General features: G+C 39.4%; 1 protein-coding gene across 1 annotated transcript in view; it reads right to left on the reverse strand.

Annotated features, from left to right (window-relative positions):
* The window catches only part of vegfc (vascular endothelial growth factor c), a 70,347-nt gene extending 46,750 nt beyond the window's left edge, over positions 1 to 23,597 (reverse strand). The window contains exon 1 of the mRNA XM_051386426.1: positions 23,246 to 23,597. Within this exon, the coding sequence (XP_051242386.1) occupies positions 23,246 to 23,365 (120 nt within the window). The 5' untranslated portion in view covers positions 23,366 to 23,597. The remainder of the gene's footprint in view (positions 1 to 23,245) is intronic.
* Between the last annotated feature and the right edge of the window lie 411 nt (positions 23,598 to 24,008).

Below are 24,008 nucleotides of genomic sequence, written 5' to 3' on the forward strand. Positions count from 1 at the left end.
ATGTTGCGAACTATAACCAAGCTTTTAAAAAATCTAATTTTGGGGTCCTTGTATCTTTTGGTCATTGGATTTTCTTTTCAGAAACTGGTATTAAAAAACAGAAAACGAGTGGTTATTTTATTTTTGTTTTAAAATACAAAAATTAAAATTGAAATACAAGGCGTTTTTCTTTTTCGTGGTCAAAAAGGGATGAGCGAAATTTAAAAGATTCTTCGATTTTCATTTTCTATGTCATATAACAAAAAAATCACTAGAAAACAGAAACAGAAAAAAAGCCTGTTTTTTCATATTCTGAGACCGGATGTTGTCATTTACAGGACGGTGCTGTGTAGAAGAAACAGTAGGCTAGTAGACTGCGGTCAATCCAGCCGTGAGTCCGATCTCCGTGGTCAAATCAGCCGCCATAAATTTCGAGTGTACAAGTATTTACTTCCGGTTTTCAAAATAAAGGTATTTAGAACAGTAAGCTATAATTCGAACCTACATTTAAAATAAAATATGTTACATTAAAGTGTTTCATGTGCCCCTGGTGAATAAAAAAACACTTTATATCAAGTATCTTTACTGCAACAGTGTGGAGAAATGCCAAAATAAAAGCCTCATATTTATGCCTCCAGAGATTGCATATATTTGAGGTACTGTAAAAACATATTGCTCAGTGTTTCCTGGCTACTGATGGTATATTTGACTTTTACACATATGAGACTACAAGCATACTTAATATCAAGCATTTTTACTGTACCAATTTATTTTTTGTTATTTTGTAGACTGCTTGACCGCAGTCTACTAGCCTACTGTTTCTTCTACACAGCACCGTCCTGTAAATGACAACATCTGGTCTCAAAATATAAAAAAACAGGCCTTTTTTCCGTTTCTGTTTTCTAGTGATTTTATTTTTTGTTATATGAAATAGAATTTTTTTTTTAATTTTGCTCATCCCTTTTTGACCATGAAAAAGAAAAACGCTGTGTATTTCAATTTTAATTTTTGTATTTTAAAACGAAAATCAAATAACCACTCGTTTTCTGTTTTTTAATACCCGTTTCTGAAAGGAAAATCGAATGACCAAAAGATACACGGACCTTTTGGAATCTGCATTTCTATTTATCACAGTCCTATAACATCCAACATGATAGCCCTCAGTTTACGTTTACAGCACTGCTATCTAGTGGTTGGGGGTTTAAACACAAAAATGTAGTGTTTTTGAGAATCAATACAATATTACAAAACAAAATATCACAATACTCATGTTTTGATATTTTCTTACATCCCTTGTCTTGGTCCGGTTGTGTAGTCCACACCAGAGTTTAATTGACTGCTTTCATACCAGCTTAAAGGACCAGTGTGTAGAATATATGGGCATCTAGTAGCAAATTACACCTTCCTTGCTTCACCCTCCCCTTCCAAGCATAGGAGAAACTGTGATGGCCGTGAAACGCGTAAACTCACCAGATTTTAACTAAATCCAACAAAACAGTTTATGTAGAAATTACCCTCAGACACAGAACATATTAGACCTATAGCAATAATAAGCTGCAGCAGACAGTTACAAAAAAAATACTGTCAACACAAAGGTGCCATTTGAAAAGTCAGACAGCTATACACATCAGACAGCTCCAGTGATATTTGTGATTGCTGCCCAAAGCTTGAAACCAGAGAATGAAGTTCCACTGTGTGATGTCAGTAGCTGACACTCATCCACTGGGTCTGGGGGCTCGATGTCTGAGGTTTCTAACCACATAGGCTTTATCTAACTGTAAGGTTCTGGGAAAAGATCCAGGATTTATATCCCAAGAGTTTTTCGAAGATCTGTTGCTGCCTAAAGATCCAGACTGAACTGTCTAGCTATCTCAAATCAAAGAGATAATGTACATTAGTGCTGACTGTGTTTAAGATCACCGTGTTCAGATTGCCTCAAATATCCAGATACATGTTAAAGTCTAAATGGGCTCAAAAGCCAATGAGTCCTACAGAAACCTTATTCATGCCTTTCTATTTGGTCATTCTACACTGCTAAATCACCTACCACCTGTCTACCATCTACGTTAAGATTAGTTTCAGAATTAAAGTCAACTTTTCCAGGACTACAACTGCATCTCACAGACTTCAGAAGATGGAAGTTGCTCAGTCATCATGGAGATGGGTCGGTTGTTATAATGTAACCTATTTGGTTAAATGACAGGTAGTCATTAAACTTGCAAAAAGCAACAAGACACTGTTTGTTAAAGCCCCATTATGTAATTTTTCTACCTTCAAAATCATTTTGATGCTACACTGAGTTGTGAGAGGGTGAATGGTGCCTCTGTACTCCTATTCTTTCTCTATGTAACCTTTGGCTCCGGGTCAGAACAAGTGCTTTATGCTTTACGGCACTAAGTCACACACCACCAACATATTTTGTGGAGAAAATGATCCTCCTAAACTCCACGTGATTTACAGAGTTTCCTGATGAACAGTAAAGTAACTGCTGACAAATGTAGCTGTTGTTAGCTAGTTAGCTTAGCCATACTGTCCTGGATGCTGGGACTGGGTGCTCAGAGCACCGGGGGAACGTTGGTGTTTATACTGGTAGCATCAGAGCTTCGGACCGCCATGAGGAGGACGTTTTCGATGGAGGAGAGTGGCGCCGGCCCCTAGTTTTGTTTGTAGTTTGACTACAGTATATGGTTCGTTGATATGATTGGTTGAAGTTCACCTGTGATAAACATACGGTTCATCCAATCACCTGCCGAATGTTTTTTGAAAGTGCCTGCCCTTTCCCAAATGGTTCTGGGTTACAAACCATCTGGTGCAGTCAGGTTTTCATGTGCAACTGAGCAATTTGTCCATGAGGTTGAAATCTTTGTAAATGGACATGGAGTTAAGTTTTTTGGGGTCAAGTATCACAAAACATGAAGAAAAGAGTCGGACGGGTGCACTCACATCCAGAAAATGATGCTTACTACTCAAAAACACAGGGTGGACGTTTCTTCACTCCAAAATAGATCATTGTAGACTGTGCAAGGTTAAAAAGGGAGCTGTTTCACTCATCTATAAACTGATTGGGGACCACAAAAAACAAAAGATTGCTAATTTTTGCAGCAAAACTGACAGTTAACATAAACAGTGAGCTATTTTCCAAAGAGGAAACAGAGCCAGTGAAAGACTGCTCTGAACACAGATGGTAAAACCCTCAGACACAGCCGACGTGGAAAAGACCTGTCAGACACTCAAACACACAGCACATCAAAGACAGGATATCCAGCATATTTCTAAAGACATTATATTAAACATTCAGGACACTAATAAAAATAAACCCAATGTTTTAATGCAGCTCGCAGCTATCTATGATTTTGGTTCCTTTGAGACAATAACAGTCAAAGTTTATTGTTCCGATACAAAACACAATTTACTATTATTACATTATATTATGTAATATGATCAACTGAAAAACAATAAACCAGAATATAACATCTATCTAAGATATAACATGATGTGCTGTTATTTTTTCTTTTAACCTCTAACACGTCCCCTCTCATCTGCATCTGTTTGATTAGTCTAAATTTTCATCTTCATTTAATCTACAACAAAATTTGTCACCAGGAATATCTCATTCTAATACAAAGGCAATTGCAAATATAGTTCTACCATTCAAGATTAATACAAATGTTACTTTACATATTAAAGTATTATCATAATTTAAATGTTTTTTTTATATTAAATGGTAGACTTACCGTATATTTGCTATTGTATTGTACTGTATTTAATTAGAATAATAGACTTTACTGATCCCACAATGGGGAAATTCCCTTGCTACAGCAGCTCCAGATACAACACAACAGATAAGAAAAGAACACAATAAATAAAAAATAGAATAGAAAAATATAAAATAGTAAAAAAGAGTTTTACACTATGTGAACTATGACTATGAATGTCAATCATGAACTCAGAACTCTTTTTTCATTTTTCATGTGGCCCTAATTCTCCATTATACTTTTCAGACCTGGAAGCTCAGTCCACTACTGATCATACAGTCTGTGACCCCCTAACCCTTCTGCTAAGAGACACAGTCACTTTTTGACATCCAGAATCTCTGCATGTCCTTATCTTCTCTGCACTGGCTCCCTGTAAAATTTAGAATAGAATTTAAAATCCTCCTCCTCACCTATAAAGCTCTTCATGGTCAGGCCCCTTCATATCTTAAAGAGCTCATAGTACCCTATTACCCCTCTAGAACACTACGTTCTCTGAATGCTGGGCTACTTGTGGTTCCTATAGTCTCTAAAAGTAGAACAGGAGACAGAGCCTTCAGTTACCAAGCTCCTCTCCTGTGGAACCAGCTTCCAGTTGTGGTTCGGGAGGCAGACACCCTCACCACATTCAAGAGTAGGCTTAAGACGTTCCTCTTTGATAAAGCTTATAGTTAGGGCTGGATCAGGTGAGTCCTGAACCATCCCTTAGTTATGCTGCTACAGGCCTAGACTCCTTCCTCTCTCTGCATTCCTGGATTCCTCTCTCTCTCTTTCTGCACTCATTCATGTCCCATTAATGCATGTTACTAACTTCACTTCTTGTGCTTTCTCGTCTCGCAGGTTCTTATCGATCCTGGTGGAGCCTCCTGCCATGGTCCTGCTTGACTCCCATTGCTAATATTACTGATATTATTGTTATTATTATTTACTATTATTATTTCTACAGATACTATTATTACTATAATCACTGCTCATTGTCCCCCATCGCTGTTGCCGTTGTCGTCATCATCTTCTTCATGTTCATCACCATCAGTCACTGCTATTAGTGTAGTTGTTGCTAATGTTGTTGCTGTGCACCTCTGTCTGTCTGTCTCTGTCCTTCTGTCGTTACCCCTCTCTCTCTCTCTCTCTCTCTCTCTCTCTCTCTCTCTCTCTCTCTCTCTCTGTCTGTCTCTCACCCCAACTGGTCGAGGCAGACGATCACCCACCTAGAGCCGGAGGATCTGTCCTAGGTTTCTGCCTTTTAACAGGCAGTTTTTCCTTGCCACCATCGCCAAGGTCTTGCTCATGGTGGTACTGTTGGGTCTCTGTAAATAATGTTATAAAGAGTTCGGTCTAGATCTGCTCTATTTGAAAAGTGTCCTGAAATAACTTCTGTTATGAGTTTGCGCTATACAAATAAAATTGAATTGAATTTAATTAAACAGCTTCACTGCTGTAGTCCATCAAACCAATGTAAAGTCACAGCTTCTTTTGTTCATGCCCAAGTTACACATAATTATTTAAATACAGTTACATCAATATATACCTTGAACTGATGCAAAGATGCCCATTTCCTGCCCCTTTCATTTTGCTGTTCAGCGACAGAAAAACAAACATAAAAACCCATAGCAACTCAGATACACAGACTGTATCATAAGACGTCAGATTTGATGCTCATGGATAAATGTTATACTGAGGTGTGTGTGTATAATGTGTGTGTTGCAAGAGCATGTGAAGCCAGTAACCACAGCTTTTCTTTGCCAAACAAACCACTAGCTCGGTGGTCTCTCCAAAAGTCAGTACTTTATGTTTCTCTCTCGGTGTGTGTGTGTGTAAGAGTTAAAAATTCATCATGGCTATCTGTTTGTTTAACAGTCAAGTGTTTGATCGTGTGTCTGCCCTGACACACACACACACACACACGCACACACACAGTTTACACAGGCTGTGTAACCACAGCATGCTATGTTGGACAACACAAACCGCTGATGTCATTCACTGCTGATGTTTACAGCAGCAAACAGCTTCAGACAAAAAAATGTCTTACAACAGTAAACAGTTGAGGACTCTTGGATACAAGCTGCCAGTCTGAAAGTGAGTGTGGAGGCTGGAAATAGTTCTTCACTCTTCTTCTCTCTGGATTTCTAAGAAATTTGTGAAGATCAGCATGGTCCCTTGTAAAGCTGTGCAGATGTTTTTGATGTGATCGTTCCTATAGCACCACCATAACGCCAAAATGTTTTACACACCATCTACATCAAAATCCACTGACAGAAAGCAAACAACTCTTTTTTTTAATGATGCCGTAGCCTTTTCTCTAAAGACTTAAAGGTCCAGTGTGTAACACTGAGAAGGATCTGTTGGCAGAAATTGAATATAATATTCATAGGTATGTTTTCATCTGGCACACTCCACCATGTTGAACCACCATGTTTCTAGAACAGACAAACCAAACACTGGCTGTAGATGAGGCTTTTTGCATTTTTGCAGGCACTGTGAACACAAATCAATACTAAACAAAAACACAAAATTCTTATTGTCAGATGATTATACACTAATGAAAACATATATGAATAGTAACATTCACACGCATACAGATCTGAGGAGTCCCGTTCCTTTTCCATTAAGTGCCCACTTTCTGTCCCAGGCAACTCCTGAATATGAGTTGGAAAGGGCATCATGCCTTTTTTGGCTGAGTTGATATTGACATTTTAAAGATGATGTTAATTAATCTTTAGAGTCAGTGTTTGGTTTATCCATTCTGGGCTTTTGTAGAAACATGAACATGAACTAGAAAACACAACGATTTTTATTTTCAGGTGATTATATGCAAAGGTGTTCCATTTCCGCAGAACAGATCCTCCTAAATGTTAAACACTGGACCTTTTATCGGCCGCAAAAATTTTAATTAATCAATTGTCTCTACAGCTTAGGATTATTTTGCAGATGCATCATCAGGTTTTCTTCTGTAGCAAAGTGTGGTTGCCGTCTTTACATCCAAAAGTAAACAGGATAAATCGCTAATACTTGCTAATTCAGCTGACTTTTAATGGCACCAATTTTCCAAAATGTAAACAAATATAGGCTAAAAGTTTTCCATATGTCCTGATTGCATCCCCCAAAGCATTATGGGAACTATTGCTAAATTCTTCTTAGAATTAGGTGAGTGTTAGGTGTAGTTTTGCTAAACTGGACCCTGCACATCCACACGCAGACTTTCACAAATACTCACACATGTACCTCCGCATACACGTATAGATACCCACATACTCATACACACACACGCACACACGCACACACACACACACACACACACACACTCACATATGCCGTGGCAGCGCTGTCAGTTTTAATCACATTTCAATTTTAACTGCCTATTGATTCAAACCTTTTTTTGTGTTGCAGAATCTGAGTGTTAAACCAGCTGTTCAGACACACACACACACACACACACACACACACACACACACAAAGACAGACAGAAAACATCTGCAACTCCTTACAGAAATAGAAAAAAAATGTAATACTTACGGCAATTTATAGAGAGCAAGGTGCAGTTTGAGAAACACCCAGAGACAATGGAGAATAACCGAGATTTGAGATAGATGATTAGATTAGATCAGATTAGATTAGATTAGATTAGATTAGATCAGAAAAATCCCCACGTGTAAATTGAGTCATTGAAGCACCAAAGGAATTCTAGCACTTACTTGGATGAGGGTAATAATAATAGTTCACATAAAAAAGCACATTGAGAGAGAAGAACTTGCATCGAAGAAAACAAAGCAACAAAGATGAGAACAGGCTGCATGGAAAACTGGCAGGAGCCTTACTATACTCTAAACACAAAACACAAACTACACTACAAATCCCCAAATTGTACTGAAGCATTTAACGGAAAAGCAAATCAAAAAGTTGCTGACAGCTGATCCAGCTGTGCCACCATCATCACAGACTGACAATTTTTCAGATACGAATGAAGAACGTCTCGTTTCACTAAATCATGTTTCCTCTCATCTTTTCCATACATCTCCTCCTTATGTTAGAGGGACAAGAGATGGGCAATAAAGTGAAAACACAACGGAAAGAAAACCTCACTGCTGAAGGCTGAAATTCTGACTTCTCAAACACAGGTGTAACTTACATTAACAATGGCTGCATCTCAGTGTTAAGGCTAGTATTTTCCATGCCTTTCTCACTAAAGCTGCATATTTTTAACTAATTAGCTGATCTATAGTACATGGGGTGTCTTCACCATGCTACTTGGCTGATTGTTCAACTTCTGTTTTCACAGCTGTTGTCAGAAAGCCTAGTTTTTTTGTTCAGTTCTGGACATTTTGGTGTCCTTGGCTACAATGGCCAAATGTCCTGGTTGTCTGGGATTGTACCAGTTCAAGCTCCTGAGGTTTGACAAACATCTATAAAACACCAAAATGTCCAGATTTTCACTGAAATTAAAATAATAATTATAATATTAAAGCCACGTCAGGTGCCAACGTAACACGTGAACATTTCACGTAAATCAGATCAAAACGCCACGCAGCGCTCACTTCCTAAAGCCTTCACACGATTTGTGCTCGGGCCCTAATTAAAACTGCAAGCAGTGATGATCAGGCCTTCGCAATCCATGCACGTCAGGGTGTGCAGCTGTCGGGTCACGCACTAGTACATCATGACAACACAATCGCCACACAAGACGTACTTCCTGTTGCCAGTAGTTGGCTCTATGAAAGTGACTGAATATTGGCACTTAGATGATTGGCACTTGTGAAGTTTGGCTCCAAATGGAGCATCTGTACTGCAGTTAGGTTTAGCAGTAGGAGTAGGATTAGGGTTTAAGACTGATTTTTGAAGGCACGCCACAGACACACTGTTTGATAGAATGTAAAGATTTAAAAAACGTAACATCCTAAACTTTTCTGGATTGTACTCATTAATTTTAAAGTCGTTCTGATCAATTCCCTAGGAGGAGTTTGTTTAAATAGAAGCCCTGAAATAGCCAAAAAGGGTGTCAGTTTGGCATTCAATTAAAAATGGCCGACTTTGACAGCATGCAACAGACACGCCGTTCAACGTACAGTCACAAATAGCACGACTTTTGATCAGCAATATTTTTTGACTCTACTGACCAATTGTGAAGTAGATCCGATAAATTTCCCTGAGAGGAGTTTGTTCAAATTAAACCCGAAAAATCACAGAAAATTACCACGAAAGTCAAAATGGCCGACTTTCAAGGCACGACTTGTACACGCCCTTCAATGTACAGTCACAAATAGAGTAACGTTTAATCAGCAATGTTTTTTGAGTTTACTGACCAATTTTGAAGTAGTTCCAATAAATTTCCTAGGAGGAGTTTATTCAAGTACAACGCGAAAAAATGGCAGAAAATCACAGCAAAATTCAATCAAATGTTAAACGACAAGGTGATATTCGCCATGTCGCTATAGCAACACAGTTGAATAAAAATTCATAAGATGTCCTTGTCAACAATCTAAGGTTCTTCTGACCAAATTTTAGCTGGATGTGGTCAATCTGCTGGGAGAAATACATAAAAGTGTAAAAATTACATTTCTGGTTACCACCAGGTCAGAATTCTGACTTTAAAGTCGCTCTATTCACTCCCATTCACAGCTCTACCCATCTTCCACTCAGAATTCCGACTTTAAACTCAGAACTCAAGTAAATTTTTCCCATGAGGTCCTAATCCTCTTCTGTAGTTTTGCCTACTTGTTTCATAAACAAAAAAAAAAGATGTAATCACCTGTGCTTGTATTGTGCTTTTAATCGTGTGGACCACATTACACATTACATTTGCGTCCCACACATCAATCTTAAATTATATAAACTTTTGTGAGCGTCACCATGAAGGAGTAGAGATACACATATATTTATGTAAGGAAGAAATAAGGGATCCACAGCGCTGGCTATGTTTTCAGTTGAACTACAAATTTTTAGACTTAGACTGCCTCTTGAACCTCTCAACTGTGACAATCTCACTTCATTATGCATTCTGTCCTCATTGAGCCACTGTCACCCACATTCACTCCCATTCACAGCTCCCCCCAACCTCCCATTCAGACCCACACAGCCCCAACTGGTGAGGTCTGCGGGTCAGTCTTTGGAGGGTCCAACACCAACTGGTTAACCTTCAGATGTCAACGCACTCTGAATGGGCCTCCACATACTTTGAGTTCAAAGAGCATCAAGAGTCAAAAAGCCCTGCAGTAACACTGGTTGGCCAAAATGAGTCCCAGAGGACTGAATCACATAGAAGCTATTAAAGCTGGTTTTAAGAAAAATCTGAATATATTTTATTTTGGCTGGGTACATGGAAGAGTATATAATCTTTAAGAAAAATATTTTTCTACAGTTTTTTCTTACAACAATTCTTTCAGACACAAACAGATAGAGGGAGGAAGGGAGGTGGACAGGATGGGAGAAATGGATAAGGGAATGAAAGAGAGAAGGGAGGGAAAGGGAGGATGGCTATCGAGTTACATTAGCTTGGATTAGGTATCAGTCCCACGATAGATGTTAGAAATTACAAAAAGAACACTGTCACATTTATTTTGGGATTATCAAAAAGAAATGTAACAATGTAAAGCTTCATCCTGACAGAGAGCTGGCTCATTGTGGATGCTCTGAGGGCCTGTTGATGGACATATTAGCTGAAAAAGTGGACTTGTGGTAAAAAATAATATTGTTTTTAAATGTATTGTTAATAGTTTTTTGTTATTAAAAGATAGAAAAAAGGTTTTTGCCAGGTATTAGAAATGCTCATTTTCAGCTCAGCCAACTGAAGAGGTGTGTCGATGTCTGTTTGATTGACAGCAGCAAATTGCCGGTGTTACACCTTATGAAACCAAAAAAATATAAAATATAAATGTCTTCATTTTGGTTTGAATTGATTTTTTCTAAAAGGAAAACACAGGCATATAAAAAATGTATAATAACATAAACATATATCGGCATCAGCTATTGGCCAAATTGTTATTTTAGATTTCAGCCCAAAATTTTTGGTGCATCCTTACTTGATAATGCTTTTCCCTTTCAGGCAATTGAAGTAAAATGGTAGAAGCTAGGTTTATTGGCTGTTAATATTATCCAGTTATATTTGACCCTTCCTCTTAAACTATAAACTCCTCCACAACAGACCACAGGGACATGGTTTACAGACAGTTAGGAGACAGTAATGGTACAAATACATTGTTTGAATACATTTTGTAAACTCATTGATGGCACAATAAGACTATACTGTGGTCCTTGATACATCGAGGAGAATGAGACATTACAGATCTATAAATATCACTTAGATATTTGGGTCAGGGTTAAGGGTTTAGGTTAGCAAAGGGCTAAAGATGGCTAACCCCCAAATCCCATCCGGCACAGACGCGACAACTTCTGGCGGTTGCTGGAGCTGTTCATGTCTGTTCTAGACAATGCTCAAAATTCCACCAGAAGTATGCCTCCACTCTGCTCTGCGTAGAGTCCGCGTCTAGTCTATTTTTGACGGAAGCCGTGACTCACTTGCGTCAAGTAGCACAGAGAAGATTGTACTAACAGGAAGTCAACAAGAAAAGGGTACATTTTCAAGATAAAATACAGCGTGCAGCCTCCAGATCAAATTTCGCGCTAGATCAACATTGCGGCAGCAGGCCAGAAGTCAGTCATTAGTCAGAGGCAGGTTAGAGGAGATTTGAATTGGAGAAACCCAAAACAAAATACACAAGTAAACAACATATGGTAGGCAACATGCACAAAACTCTGAAAAATGTAATTCTTAATTCATAAGTCTGAGCCAACAACCAACAATTATTGTATCTATAAGCTTTGTAAAAGTAGAACTCATGGCAGAGCTGTTGCATTGGATACCTAATAAAGTGGCCACTGGGTGTATATCAGGGATATCTGGGACAGGTTTTTGCTTAAATTCTTTTTCTGACAAGAAGATGTCAGATTCAAATCTTACAGTTTTTGCTGGTAGATCTCATTATTGAGGCTTCATTTAGCCACTTGCTGTCCCTCTATCCTATTATTACCATCACTGTTTCATAATATATAACAAATCAGGTACTAAGGTCACTCTGGTAGTTTTTGGCATAGAAGGAAGGAAGAAAAGAGATAAAGAAAGGATGAAAAGAAGAAAGAGGTTATTTGTTTGAGTGTGGACAGCTTCGAAATGATGATACCATTTAAAGAGTGAGTGAGAGTTTATAGACCTTAACTTGTCTCTGCCTGTGTGAGTTCTGGATATAACCAACACATGTGAGTAATCTCATTCACCTGGTTTCCATCTACAGTGGTTAGAGATGAACACACACACGTCTGTACAGGGCAGACCATGTTACAATGAGCAGGCTACCACCACTGTATAATATGATGTTGGCAAAGATGGGATGTGTCACCTGAATGACATCTGGACAATCTTTCAATTAAACTAAGGGACTGAAAGTTATAATTAGAGCCCGGCAGATATATCAGTTGGCTGCTATTGTAGACATATTGGTTGTATTAGTATTACGTATATGTTATCTAATGTAAAAACTTTTTTCCCTCTAAAATGGGTCTCTGTCTCAAAAATCCCATATCAGTCAGGCAATATTTATGATCATATACAACACAGGGGTAGGAAAAGCTTCTGAAACACTACTTTTTTTTTTTTTGACCAATTTGCTGAAACTTTCACTGTATTATGACAGTAGTACATGAGGCAGATAATCTGTGAAAAGATCAGATTCGTCTGGCTTCCTCCTGCTCTGATCTGCCTCTGTCAGGATATAATGAAAGTTTCGTCCGACAATAGAGCTGCGTATGAGAACCAAGGTAACTAAAAAGAGACCGCAACCACTGCACTTTTGATAAATTCCATGCTGAATAAACCGATCTCACTTCCAAATAAGTCTAACACTGCTAACACAGTCACAGTCTAACACAGTACTAACATGCCAAGATGGAGGCAAGCAGATTAACAAATAACAATGTCTTCATGAAGACTAGGATAAATGGACAAATGTGTGTTCATGACCATACTTAACAGAAAATGCAGCTTTTAATGGGCAGAATGGGTACAAGGTGTCTTTCCAGACAGCATTTAAGTTACATAAGTAAAAACAACAGTCAGCCAACTCACGTTTGAAATGTTTATTACAGCAGTATAGCATATTTAGATTTTGGCATCTAGGCTCCGACCTCATGATTCCCTGCAGATATGTTTACATAGAGATATTGGGGGTGATAGGCAAATTCTTTAAACCCCTAGCCGGAGCCTACAGGTGGATGCTGGGTTGGTGGTTGGGCTTACAGAGCAGCAGGCAGCAATAGCTTACAGAGCAGCAGGCAGCGATACAGATGCAGGTTGGAAGGGTGCGCTTGGTTACTGATTATGGAGTGAGGTATGTCATGTGTACAGCAGCGCAGCTTGAGTTGACTGCCTGAACCAGCTCGCAGGCTTTGCTCCATAACAAGTGCACTGAAAACAGTAGGTAATTCAGTCACTTTCTGAGCACTACACTAATGGTCACTGGATAGATACACAATATTATAATCATCCAGTTTGCCCTAGAGAAATAATTTCCAAATAGGACATCTGTGTATTGTTACAGGAAATTTAAGTACTATCAGGAAATGATACATTGGCTGCCTAGGTGCAAAAAGTTGCACTGCAGTTAAATACATGTGAATACAATGAGACAAGTATTAAAACAAATTTGAGTATTTATATGGGATTTGTGCACAATACAAAAAAATAAGTCATGTCCTGTCCTTTATAATTCGCTATACACACTGAAATGCCAAAATAATTAAAAAACAAAACAAACAAATTGAGAAATTAAAGGTCCAGTGTGTAACATTTAGGAGGATCTGTTGGCAGAAATGGCATATAATATTCATAGGTATGTTTTCATTAGTGTATAATCACCTGAATATAGGATTCCTGTTTTCATTAGAATCAAGAGACATTTCTATCTACATGTTAAACCGGCATGTTTCTACAGTAGCCCAGAACAGACAAAACCTCACTGGTTCTAGCGTTTCCACAAGTTTTACAGCCTCCTTAGTTTCTCCATTGCACTTGGAAGGACGGTGGTGGAACGAGGGAGTCACAATCTGCAACTGCACCACTAGATGTCACTAAAAGCTACACACTGCTTCCTCCAGACTAGAATAAAGAGACCTTTTTGACAGCAACAATTTTGTCATGAAATATTAGGGTATACACAGGTGTTACCAATGATACTAATTAAGGCTCCGTGTATATGTTAAAATATACAATAGTAGCACCCTGACTCTGTTTGACCTGAATGGAACTGTACCCTTAAGTTTGGACACAAGGGGTCGCACCTTCCGGCTGAACCTGGAGGGGTCCTGATAGGGGTGGGGTTATACGTGTGAATATATGCAATCGCCAGTTGTTGGGCAGATAGGATTTTCTGTGTATTCAATGTAGGCATGGGACGCTACCAAAATTTTATGTTACGATTATCTTGGCCATAATAATTGCAATACATAAAAAATATACATACATTTAGAAACACATACTTATTGCACCTCATCCCTCATCCCGTTCCTTAATCGGAAGGTTGTGGGTTCGATCCCCGGCTCCTGGTGCCACATGTCAAAGTATCCTTGAGCAAGATACTGAACCCCAAATTGCTCCAATAGTATAGATACAGATGAGGGATGAGGTGCAATAAGTATGCCATTTCGGTGTGTGAATGTGTATGAATGTTAGTTTCTGTTCAATGGACTTTGCATCACTGTGTGAAAGGGTGAATGTGGCACGTAGTGTAAAAGTGCTTTGATTGGTCGGAAGACTAGAAAGGCGCTATACAAGTAGAGGTCCATTTACTTATATAGCACCTTTCTAGTCTTTCGACCACTCAATGCACTGCACACTACATGTCATGTCATTCATACACATTCATACACTGATGGTAGTGGCTGCCACGCAAGGTGCCAACTGCTCACCAGAACGGAAGCTAATCATTCATACACACTTCAGTATGATGAGTGTGTATGATGCTTTGGGGTTCAGTGTCTTGCTCAAGGACACTTCGAGATGCAGCGAGAGGAGCCACAGATTGAACTACCAACCTTCCTGTTGTAATGTGAACATTATTAAGTTAATCTTTTTCAGAATAAGAGCACAAGAGCCATGTGCCCACCAGGGGTCGATGTTGCATATGTTGCATTTCTTTTGAAGGACATTTCCACCCCAGGCGTTGTTGTACGCTTGACCTCCAGCCGACAGAGATGTTACAGATGAGCTCTAGATGTAATGTTCATTTTGCCATCCTTATATAAAGTGCAACTACGGCCAAGACATTGTCGAGTGGTTCTTTTCCAGCTGAAGTTACCACACTTCCGCTTAGTGGATGACCAGCTCTACCTCTGAGCCACAGCCACCCCAAAGACTGGAATGATGTGGGCTCCCCTTGTCCCCTTGTTGAAAATAGATCAAGAAATTAATATAGGACTGTATGCTGTATGTTAGAATTTCCAAAATGACCAAAGCCTATCACTAGCTGTGTCCATCTTATCAAATATGAACTTTTAGCAAATTAAAATGTTAATATTTTCTTTTGAACCACATACTATAAGGCAGCCAAACAGATGCTGAACAGAAGCGCACAATGTCTACGTCTGTTTGAATCTGGAGGAACATTTTACATTTTATACAGTTATTTTTATAGTTAACAAGGTTTGTGTTTGGAGCCAATGGACATGAATCTCAACACTCAGGCGGAGCAGTGAGATTGAGCTGGACTGTCCACAGAGTAATCACAGAAAATTCCTTCGAAATGATCGCTAATTACACACCACATTCTTCTGCAGACTCCAGGGGGTTGTGAAATATGGGCGAGAGACACAGACAGACGGAGAGAGACACAGAAAGAGAGAGAGGAGGTGAAGCATTTGGGTAGAGAATAAATAGAAACTGAGAGATGGGAGATTATGTGTGCGGTGACTGGGTCAGGATAAAGGCTAAAGGAGGAGAGAAAAGCATTGATATTTTTCTGTTCTTAGTCATCTTCATCATGATGAAGTAAGAGTGGTGGAGCAACATAAGTCCACAGAGAACAAGAGAGAGACATTGAGACAGACTTGGGAAAGCGGAGAGAGAAGGATGCTGACATTGTGTCGAGTGTTTCACCACATCCATCTGTCTACTTCAGAGTTCAGGGTCATCCACAGATTACATAAAGGTTGGAAACTTTCTGGTGTACTACAGTGCGCGGCTAGAAACCATCATCACTTTAAACCATCATTGAATTTCAAAGATAACAGTAATATTTGACTTGGAAGAAGGTTTTTTCACCCTGACTTGGCCAAGGTTTCCTGGAGGAAAAGTAAAGATTCATCCCTGAAACATAACTGTTTCTGTGCACTCTGATGGAAAATCTAACACTCAACTTGAACAAGTGTCTGTAAGTGTAACAAGAGCGCCAACATATTTTTTTAAATGATCTCAGCAGGATATATATCCTAAATCTGTTGTTGAATGGTACTGTTCTGTTAATGGTACTGGACTGTAAAAACTGGCATGTGAACATGTGAAAGTTCAAATTTCACATATCCACTGATTACTGTATTAGTCAAGGAAAAGCAGATGGAAATAACAGCACATGCAAAAAGACTTCCAATAAAGCACTGGCTCTCAAATGTTGACTTGCAGACTGAGTAGCGCTCAGAATTTGCTCTCAGCTTTCTCAAATCTTTTGTCGTCAATACTTCCATAACAAAGTTAGTGACCAACTGGTTGGGGTGCACTGGATCAAAATACTCACAGTTCGGATCATATCCTGGTACATCATTATGCACTATTCAGTATAATAATTCTACACTTTGTAGCCTCACTGTCCTGCTCAAATCTTATTGGTGGAGACACTGCAGGTCCCCTGGTCAGCTGAGCTATATGTCAAGGGAAAGGCACCACAATGTTATGATCGATTTCTACGAACAACAAGTATGTCTAGTTTCCCAATTATACCACTGAAAATGCCAAAAGTTACCGCCTGCAGGATTTTATTTAGTGGAGTTGAAAGCGATGGCGTTTAAGTCAGTCGCACTTAAAACCCAGTCATCATTTGTAGATAATTTCACTGAAATTTTGCACTGAGATTTAAAGAATCATTACTTTAAAAAGTAACAGCAGCAGTATAACGTATTGGTTAACACATGCTGAGCTGTGCCGGGCGGTTCATACTACTGGAAGTTCCTCTGATACTAAAATGCGGTATCTGGTATCAGCAAGTATACATGTCAATGCCTCTATCTAAAGCCAATGCTAGGTTTGTCTGTATGGGCTACTGTTGAAGCATGGTGGTTCAACATGGTGGACTACATGGAAGGTGACCTGTAGCATCTATAGATAAAAACAGCTCATTATAAGGTAACAAAAGCATAACAATTCCTATATTCAGGTAATTATAAACTAATGAAAACATACCTATGAATATTATATTACATTTCTGCCAATAGATCCTCCTAAATGTTACACACTGATACCTTTAAAAGATAATAATGTATCTATTTTTTAAAATATAGGATCAGTACTCTGTATCGGAATTGGCATTAGTAAGGAAAAATACAGAAAGAATTAAAGCTGCAAGCAGCGTTGGGGGTGGGACCTTGCCATCGACTCACGTCGGGGCCTGCACGGTGGTCACCCGCCACAGCCGCGCCACACCACGTCACCCCACGCCCAAGCCCTCATCGCCAGAAGCCGAGGGACATTCGATTCAACCTGGCAAACTTTGACGGAAATCCATGGACACGCACTTCAACTTACAGTCACAAATAGCACAACTTTTAATCAGCAATATTTTTTGACTGTACCGACCAATTTTGAAGTTGATCCGATAAATTCCCTAGGAGGAGTTCGTTCAAATACAAGGCGAAAGATTTGCAGAGAATAAACACGAAATTCAAAATGGCCAACTCCCTGTTGGGTTTGGGTTATGGGTCCAAGAGGCTTTTTTGCTTGTCCCATCATGATAGACATGCGTACCAATTTTTGTACACGTCAGTCGTATGTGTCTTGGGGGCTGATTCTGGGGGCGGGGCTTAGCCATTTAGCGGTGCCCGTACACGGGGACAATTGCATACGTTGAGTTCTCGAACGATTGAATTTTGTGCAAATTTTCCTGAGCTTTCAAGCATGTTGCGGCCGCCAAATATGCAGTCGAATCCAGAGCAAATAATAATAATTCCTAGAGATACAATAGGGCCTCCCAGCAGTCGCTGGCTCGGTCCCTAATAACAGAGCTAAAAGAAAGTGAGTATTGCAGTAACATTCATCAGGTGGCTAGAAACTGGATACCAATACCTGAAAAAATGTTTTAAAGAGTTCGGTCTAGACCTGCTCTATTTGAAAAGTGTCCTGAGATAACTTCTGTTATGAATTGGCGCTATACAAATAAAATTGAATTGAACTGAATTGAATACTGTTTCTTCTACACGCTTGGAAGGCTGAGTGGAATTGAAATGGTTGTGATCTGCAATGCTAGATGCGACTAAAACCTAAACGCTGATGAGTATCAACACAAGTCCTGTATATAAATTCCAGTATTGTATGTGTAGCTATAGTTTTGTTCACATCGCCAACTACAGGGTCGAAGTGCAATGGCAAATCCTCCAAGGATGAAGGTGCATCAGTGTGAACACTTCACTGGTTGCAGAGATGGTGCATGGATAAGTGCAAAAGGCATGTTAAGGTCTTTAGGAGACAGTGTTGATATGAGAAAGATTCTGTTCTGAATTGAACAGAATTGAGACTTGAAGTTGAAAGCTCATTATCACAATCTAGAAAAGATAGCACTGATAACTGTGTCCAATAACAACAAGTATGACTTAACATTAAAGTATTCTGTTGTGTTTGTCTAAACTTCTTGGCATTCACTGTATTGCCATGTGGTACCCCACATTCCTTCCATCTAGAACTCCATGAATCAGAATCAGAATCAGAATCAGAAGTACTTTAATAATCCCAGGGGGAAATTACTTGGCTGGAGTAACGTAACAGACAGCAAGCAGCTTTCACGCATGCACATGTTTAAAAGAAGTACTACTAAAGTACTAATAAATGAAATCGTGTTATTACTCACTAACACTGTTAGTTTGAAATAATATTCAGTGCAGGACCGGTGGGTTGGTAGGTCTTGCCCTCAGAAAAACCCAAAGCAATGAAGCAAAAAAAAAATCTGGAGCAGATCCTGCAGGTCAAAAGGAAAAGTACATGTGGAAAGCCAATGAAAACATGGAGGGAGGTAAAAAACAAAGAGGAACCACTAGGAAACTCACAAAGACAAATGGTACTGAACAGGGTTCACTGGAGAGGATGACTGGGGATTTTTCCTCCATAAGAGGCCAAATGTTGTATGTCAAATGACTCAAAGGGGGGGTCTAAACTGAACTATGTACAGCTTTGTAGATGATTCACTGAGCATGTTGATGTGATATATACAGCACTGTTGTTCCTTGTCAGAACTTGAGCATTCCAGGCCAGAACTCATTGTGACATTTTTGGAATCAAGTTAATCTGATGTATTCATGATAATGGACTGCACACAGAAACCCAGTGTAGCACTGATTCATTTGGCAATAAAAATACATTTGACAAGACTCTGTAAAGCCCTGCAAGCAGCCTCCTTCATAGTTGTTAGGAATCATCCTCAGTCAACCATGAATGTCCATATCAAATTTCACATCTATCTGATCAGTAGCTGAGGAGGCACTTTCCTTTAGACCAGCATATTGGATGGATGAATGGGCTGACCAACCAAACCTCAGAACGAAACACTAACAGGCTGAAAATCTGTATCCATCATACTGCAAGTAAAACATTCTGATGGGCACTGGTGCTGATCCCAGCTCACACAAGGGTTTTATAGCGAAAGATATGCAGCCCTATAGTTGATTAGGATATGGGATTTCTGCATGAGTGTGACCGATGATAATGACTTGTTGTGAGACAACAGTGCTAATCATTGCACCAGATTGGTGCACTCCATCAGTTAAGTCCAGTCAACCAATATTTTAATATAGGCCTGGGCAACAGACACTTTATCATCAGCAATAAGAAACTTGTTCAGTAAACACAATAACTGCAGGACGTTTGTGTTAAATGAGTGATTTGGATGGATTTGGGGCAGATTATTTCTTGTGAATATTGATCAGATTGAGTTTTCCTGATATTTTTAGGACCTTTTAAAATGTTTAAATCACACAATCCACATAGAATATTTCAGATCAAAGTTTCACTGTATCTGCCACCATATCAATAATGGATGAAGTTTTGCCCTCTAAAATCAGTATCGGTCTCAACAGTCCCATATCAGTCAGGCTCTACTCATCAATTACTGTGTTACTGTGTTAGAGATGGCTTTGTCTTGAAACTGAGATCTTGAACTGAGTTAAACAAAACAGACCAAACCACTTATTCTGAGCATGAAACAAGCAATTCAAGTGTGGAAAAGCAGATTAAACGGGTTGTTAAATAAAAAAAAACAACACTCATTCCTACCCATACTGCAATATCTCCAACAAGCTCAAGTAAAAACTGTACATGTGTTTTATTAATCCTCAGACACCTGACCGCTATCTGAGGTTTCAGCAGGGAAGAGCTGGTATCAGTTGCTGCTTAAATTCCTCACAATAACTGTGAGTGCTTTAAAGGTGGAAGACAGGAGCTGGGAGAAAAAACTCATCATCCCAATTAAGAGTCTACTGTGATCAAATGGCTGCATGGTACTGCTTAGCACTTATCCCCCCCCCTTACACACACACACACACACACACACACACACACACACACACACACACACACACACACACTTGTGTGACCCCTGTGACACCTGCCTTCATTGGCTCTTTTCTCTGGCTAATTTGAAAACACTCCTTCCTAATCCTCCCCCTGGAAAATATTCACCCCTCTCTCTCTCTCTCTCTCTCTCTCTCTCTCTCTCTCTCTCTCTCTCTCTCTCTCTCAGTGTTTCCATTCCTCTCTTGTCCAGTTTTTCTGGCAGTTCGGTTCAAATCTGCTGTGCTGGCACGACATTAAAGAAAAGTATGTTTCAATGCTCTATCGATCCAACTCTTATTATAAAACCTGACAGATGGATAGTAACCGGTTAACAAAAGCCAGTAGATATCAGCATTACCTTCTGTGGGTGAAACAATAAATGGCTGTTTCATAATGTGATCAGTGTTTGTGCATCTCTCTCTCTCTCTCTCTCTCTCTCTCTCTCTCTCTCACCGTGACCCCTCAGATCCTGAGGCTCAGCAGAGAGAGCTTAGGCTAAACCTTTAACCATATCCTGCGCACCAGAACATTACAATCAGTTAGGAAAATACACTCAAAGAGATCTGCGGTTTCTCATTCGGAGCTCCGACTATTACTAACACGCCCTAAGTTTTTGCTCGTCCAAAGCCACACACACACACACACACACACACACACACACACACCAGGGGAATAAAACTTGGAAAGTTAGATCAAACTGAGTGAGAGGAAAGTGGTTCCTCTTTTTATTTGTTCTGGTCATACTGGTATATTTTCCCAGGATCTATGTCAAGGAAATAGAGGTGCAACGATCTGACAATTAATCGATAAGCTGTCAGCTGTTAAAGGTCCAGTGTGTAACATTTAGGAGGATCTATAATCAGGAATGGAATATAATATTCATAAGTATGTTTTCATCAGTGTATAATCACCTGAATATAGAAATTGTTGTGTTTTTGTTACCTAGCTTGAACCGCCAAGTTTCTACAGTAGCCCAGAAGGGACAAACTAAAGACTGGCTCTAGATAGGGGCATTAGCACTAGTTGCAGCCAATGTAGTTTCTCCTCCGCGCTTAGAATAGGGTGAAGCAACAGAGTTGCACCACTAAATCTAAGTTTTGTCCAATCACTGCAAGTTTGACCAATCATTGTAGTTTCCTATGCCTTTATTTGACAGAGATAGATGGAGACTGAAAGGGGGGATGACATGAAGCAAAGGGCCACAGGTTGGGCTCAAACCCGGGCCACTGTGTATATGGATCACCAGCTCTACCGACTGAGCTAACCAGGCACCGATGAAAAGAGACATTTGACGTCTCCTTGGGCTTTGAATTCATGAATTGAAAAATTGTTGAAATGGTTTACACTGAAAACATTTTAAGTTCAAATAGATTATTGATTTAGCAGCTTCCATTAGTAATTTCAAGTAGATTACAAGTAAAAAATACAAAATTAACTCACTTTAAACTACTGAAGCTACTTGATCAAGAATTTAACTTGCAAAATTGAGTTAGTGTTACTTAACTAACTTACTTACCTAAATTTCAATGTAATCAGTTTCAACATTTTTTTTTTAATTGACTTACCTGGATATACAATGGTTGTTGTCCAGTGATAGCTGTAATGCCAAGTTTTTAACGTTAAATTATTGCAGCAATAATGTATGTTCTATGCCCTGACCCAACTGGAATGATTTTATTTTACTACAGTGTACTTGGGATTAATGCCAACCTCAGCAGGGGGCTCTGCTGAGTTCAAGTGGTTTTACTCTCCACTACACACTGTCTGTCCTTAGATTCACCTCCCTGTGTTTATCTTTAATTGAGATATTGAACTATCTTTCGATTTTTAGCTGCAGAATCGCAAAAATAACAAGGTGAACCAAAAGATATTCCGCTTACTGTCATAGAGGTGTAATGGAACCATAGAATATTCCCATTTGAGAAGGTGAAATCAGAGAATGTTTTTTCTTTAAAAGATGACTCTAATGGATTATCAGTAGGGGGGATGGAAGGATCCACAGTCCCTCCTTTACCAACATCTTGAGTTTTATTGACTTAGATTTGCTGTGATGGACAACAGTGGGATCGTCTCAAGATCCCTGGCAGTCCATTGATTCCAAGTTGTGCAAAAATTCTAATTATTTCAAGACAGCAGTCTTACCTCATTGTTTTGAGTTTTGAGTCAAACTCAAACTTTAAAGTTTTAAAATAGACCAAAAAAATGTTGTTGAGGTAATTGAGAATAAAATCTTTTGAATGTTAGAAATATTTTTCTTTATTCATTATGGTGCTTTAAAATTAAATGAAATTATAATTATTATTATTTTTTCTATTATTCTATTATTATTAATTTATTTGAAAACTGGGAGTTTGAGTTTGACTTAAAACTAAAACATTTAATGAAGACAGAAACTTGAAATTATGTTTTTGCTTTTGCTTTAACAGTGTAGGCTGCATACCCACAAGCCTAAAATAAAAGCGAAATAAGTGTGTGTGTGTGTGTGTGTGTGTGTGTGTGTGTGTGTGTGTATATATATTTAGTCTTCATATTTCATCCCCTATACTCCACTAAGAACCTGACACTTGAATTAAGAGACTTCAATTCTGACTGTGTGGTTCCGAACCCCTCTGAAGCCGCATACTGGACCCTGCTGGTCCCCTGGATCCGCACCGCTGCGTGCGCTCGGACGCACAGACGCGGCCAGGTTCACCTCAAACAAGTTGTGCTCACATTGTCCCAGACTCACCGGCTCGTCCATCTGCTCCTGCAGCTCGTAGTAATCATAGTAGTCGCTGTGGCTGAAGTCGCTGGCCAGGTTGCTGTAGAGGAGATAAGCCAGTAGGAGAGATATTCCCAGTAGGTGCATGTTTAATAAGTCCTCAAGTGACAGTGATCCTCCGAGAAAGAAGAAAAAAGAGAAATTTAAAGAACCCTCCCCTGTGTCTGTGCTCCCCTCTCTTTCTGCCGCTGATCAACCTCTGTCATTTGGCCCTCTCTCTCTCTCTCTCTCTCTCTCTCTCTCTCTCTCTCTCTCTCTCTCTCTCTCTGTGTGTGTGTGTGTGTGTGTGTGTGTGTGTGTGTGTGTCAGGGTCCAGTACTTGTTCCCCACACACGGACCCAGCTATGAATGAAAGCCCGGTCAGATGGAAGCAGAGAAATCCGGCGGTCAGTTCAGAGCATTTTGCGCAAAGTTAGAGCAAAACAGACGGTCTGCCTTCAAAATAAAAGCATGCTTTTTTTAGTAACAGACTTAAAACTTAAAATGAGCACGTTTTCTACTGACCTCTATCGTCATTTGATAGTAATTGCAGCAAAGATGCCAGCTCTTTCATCACAGAAGCAGGGGCGGATCTAGAGGAGTTTTCATGGGGTGTCCACAGGGGGCATGGTATGGAAGCCCAACGTGATGGAAAAAAAGCCTTTTAAATCATTGTAATAAGGAAAATGTTGATATCATTATTTTGAGATGCTATGTTAATATTTTGAGATGCTCAATATTTTGAGATGCT

Source organism: Dicentrarchus labrax, unplaced genomic scaffold (assembly GCF_905237075.1).
Source record: "Dicentrarchus labrax unplaced genomic scaffold, dlabrax2021, whole genome shotgun sequence".
In the NCBI taxonomy this organism is placed as follows: Eukaryota; Metazoa; Chordata; class Actinopteri; family Moronidae; genus Dicentrarchus; species Dicentrarchus labrax.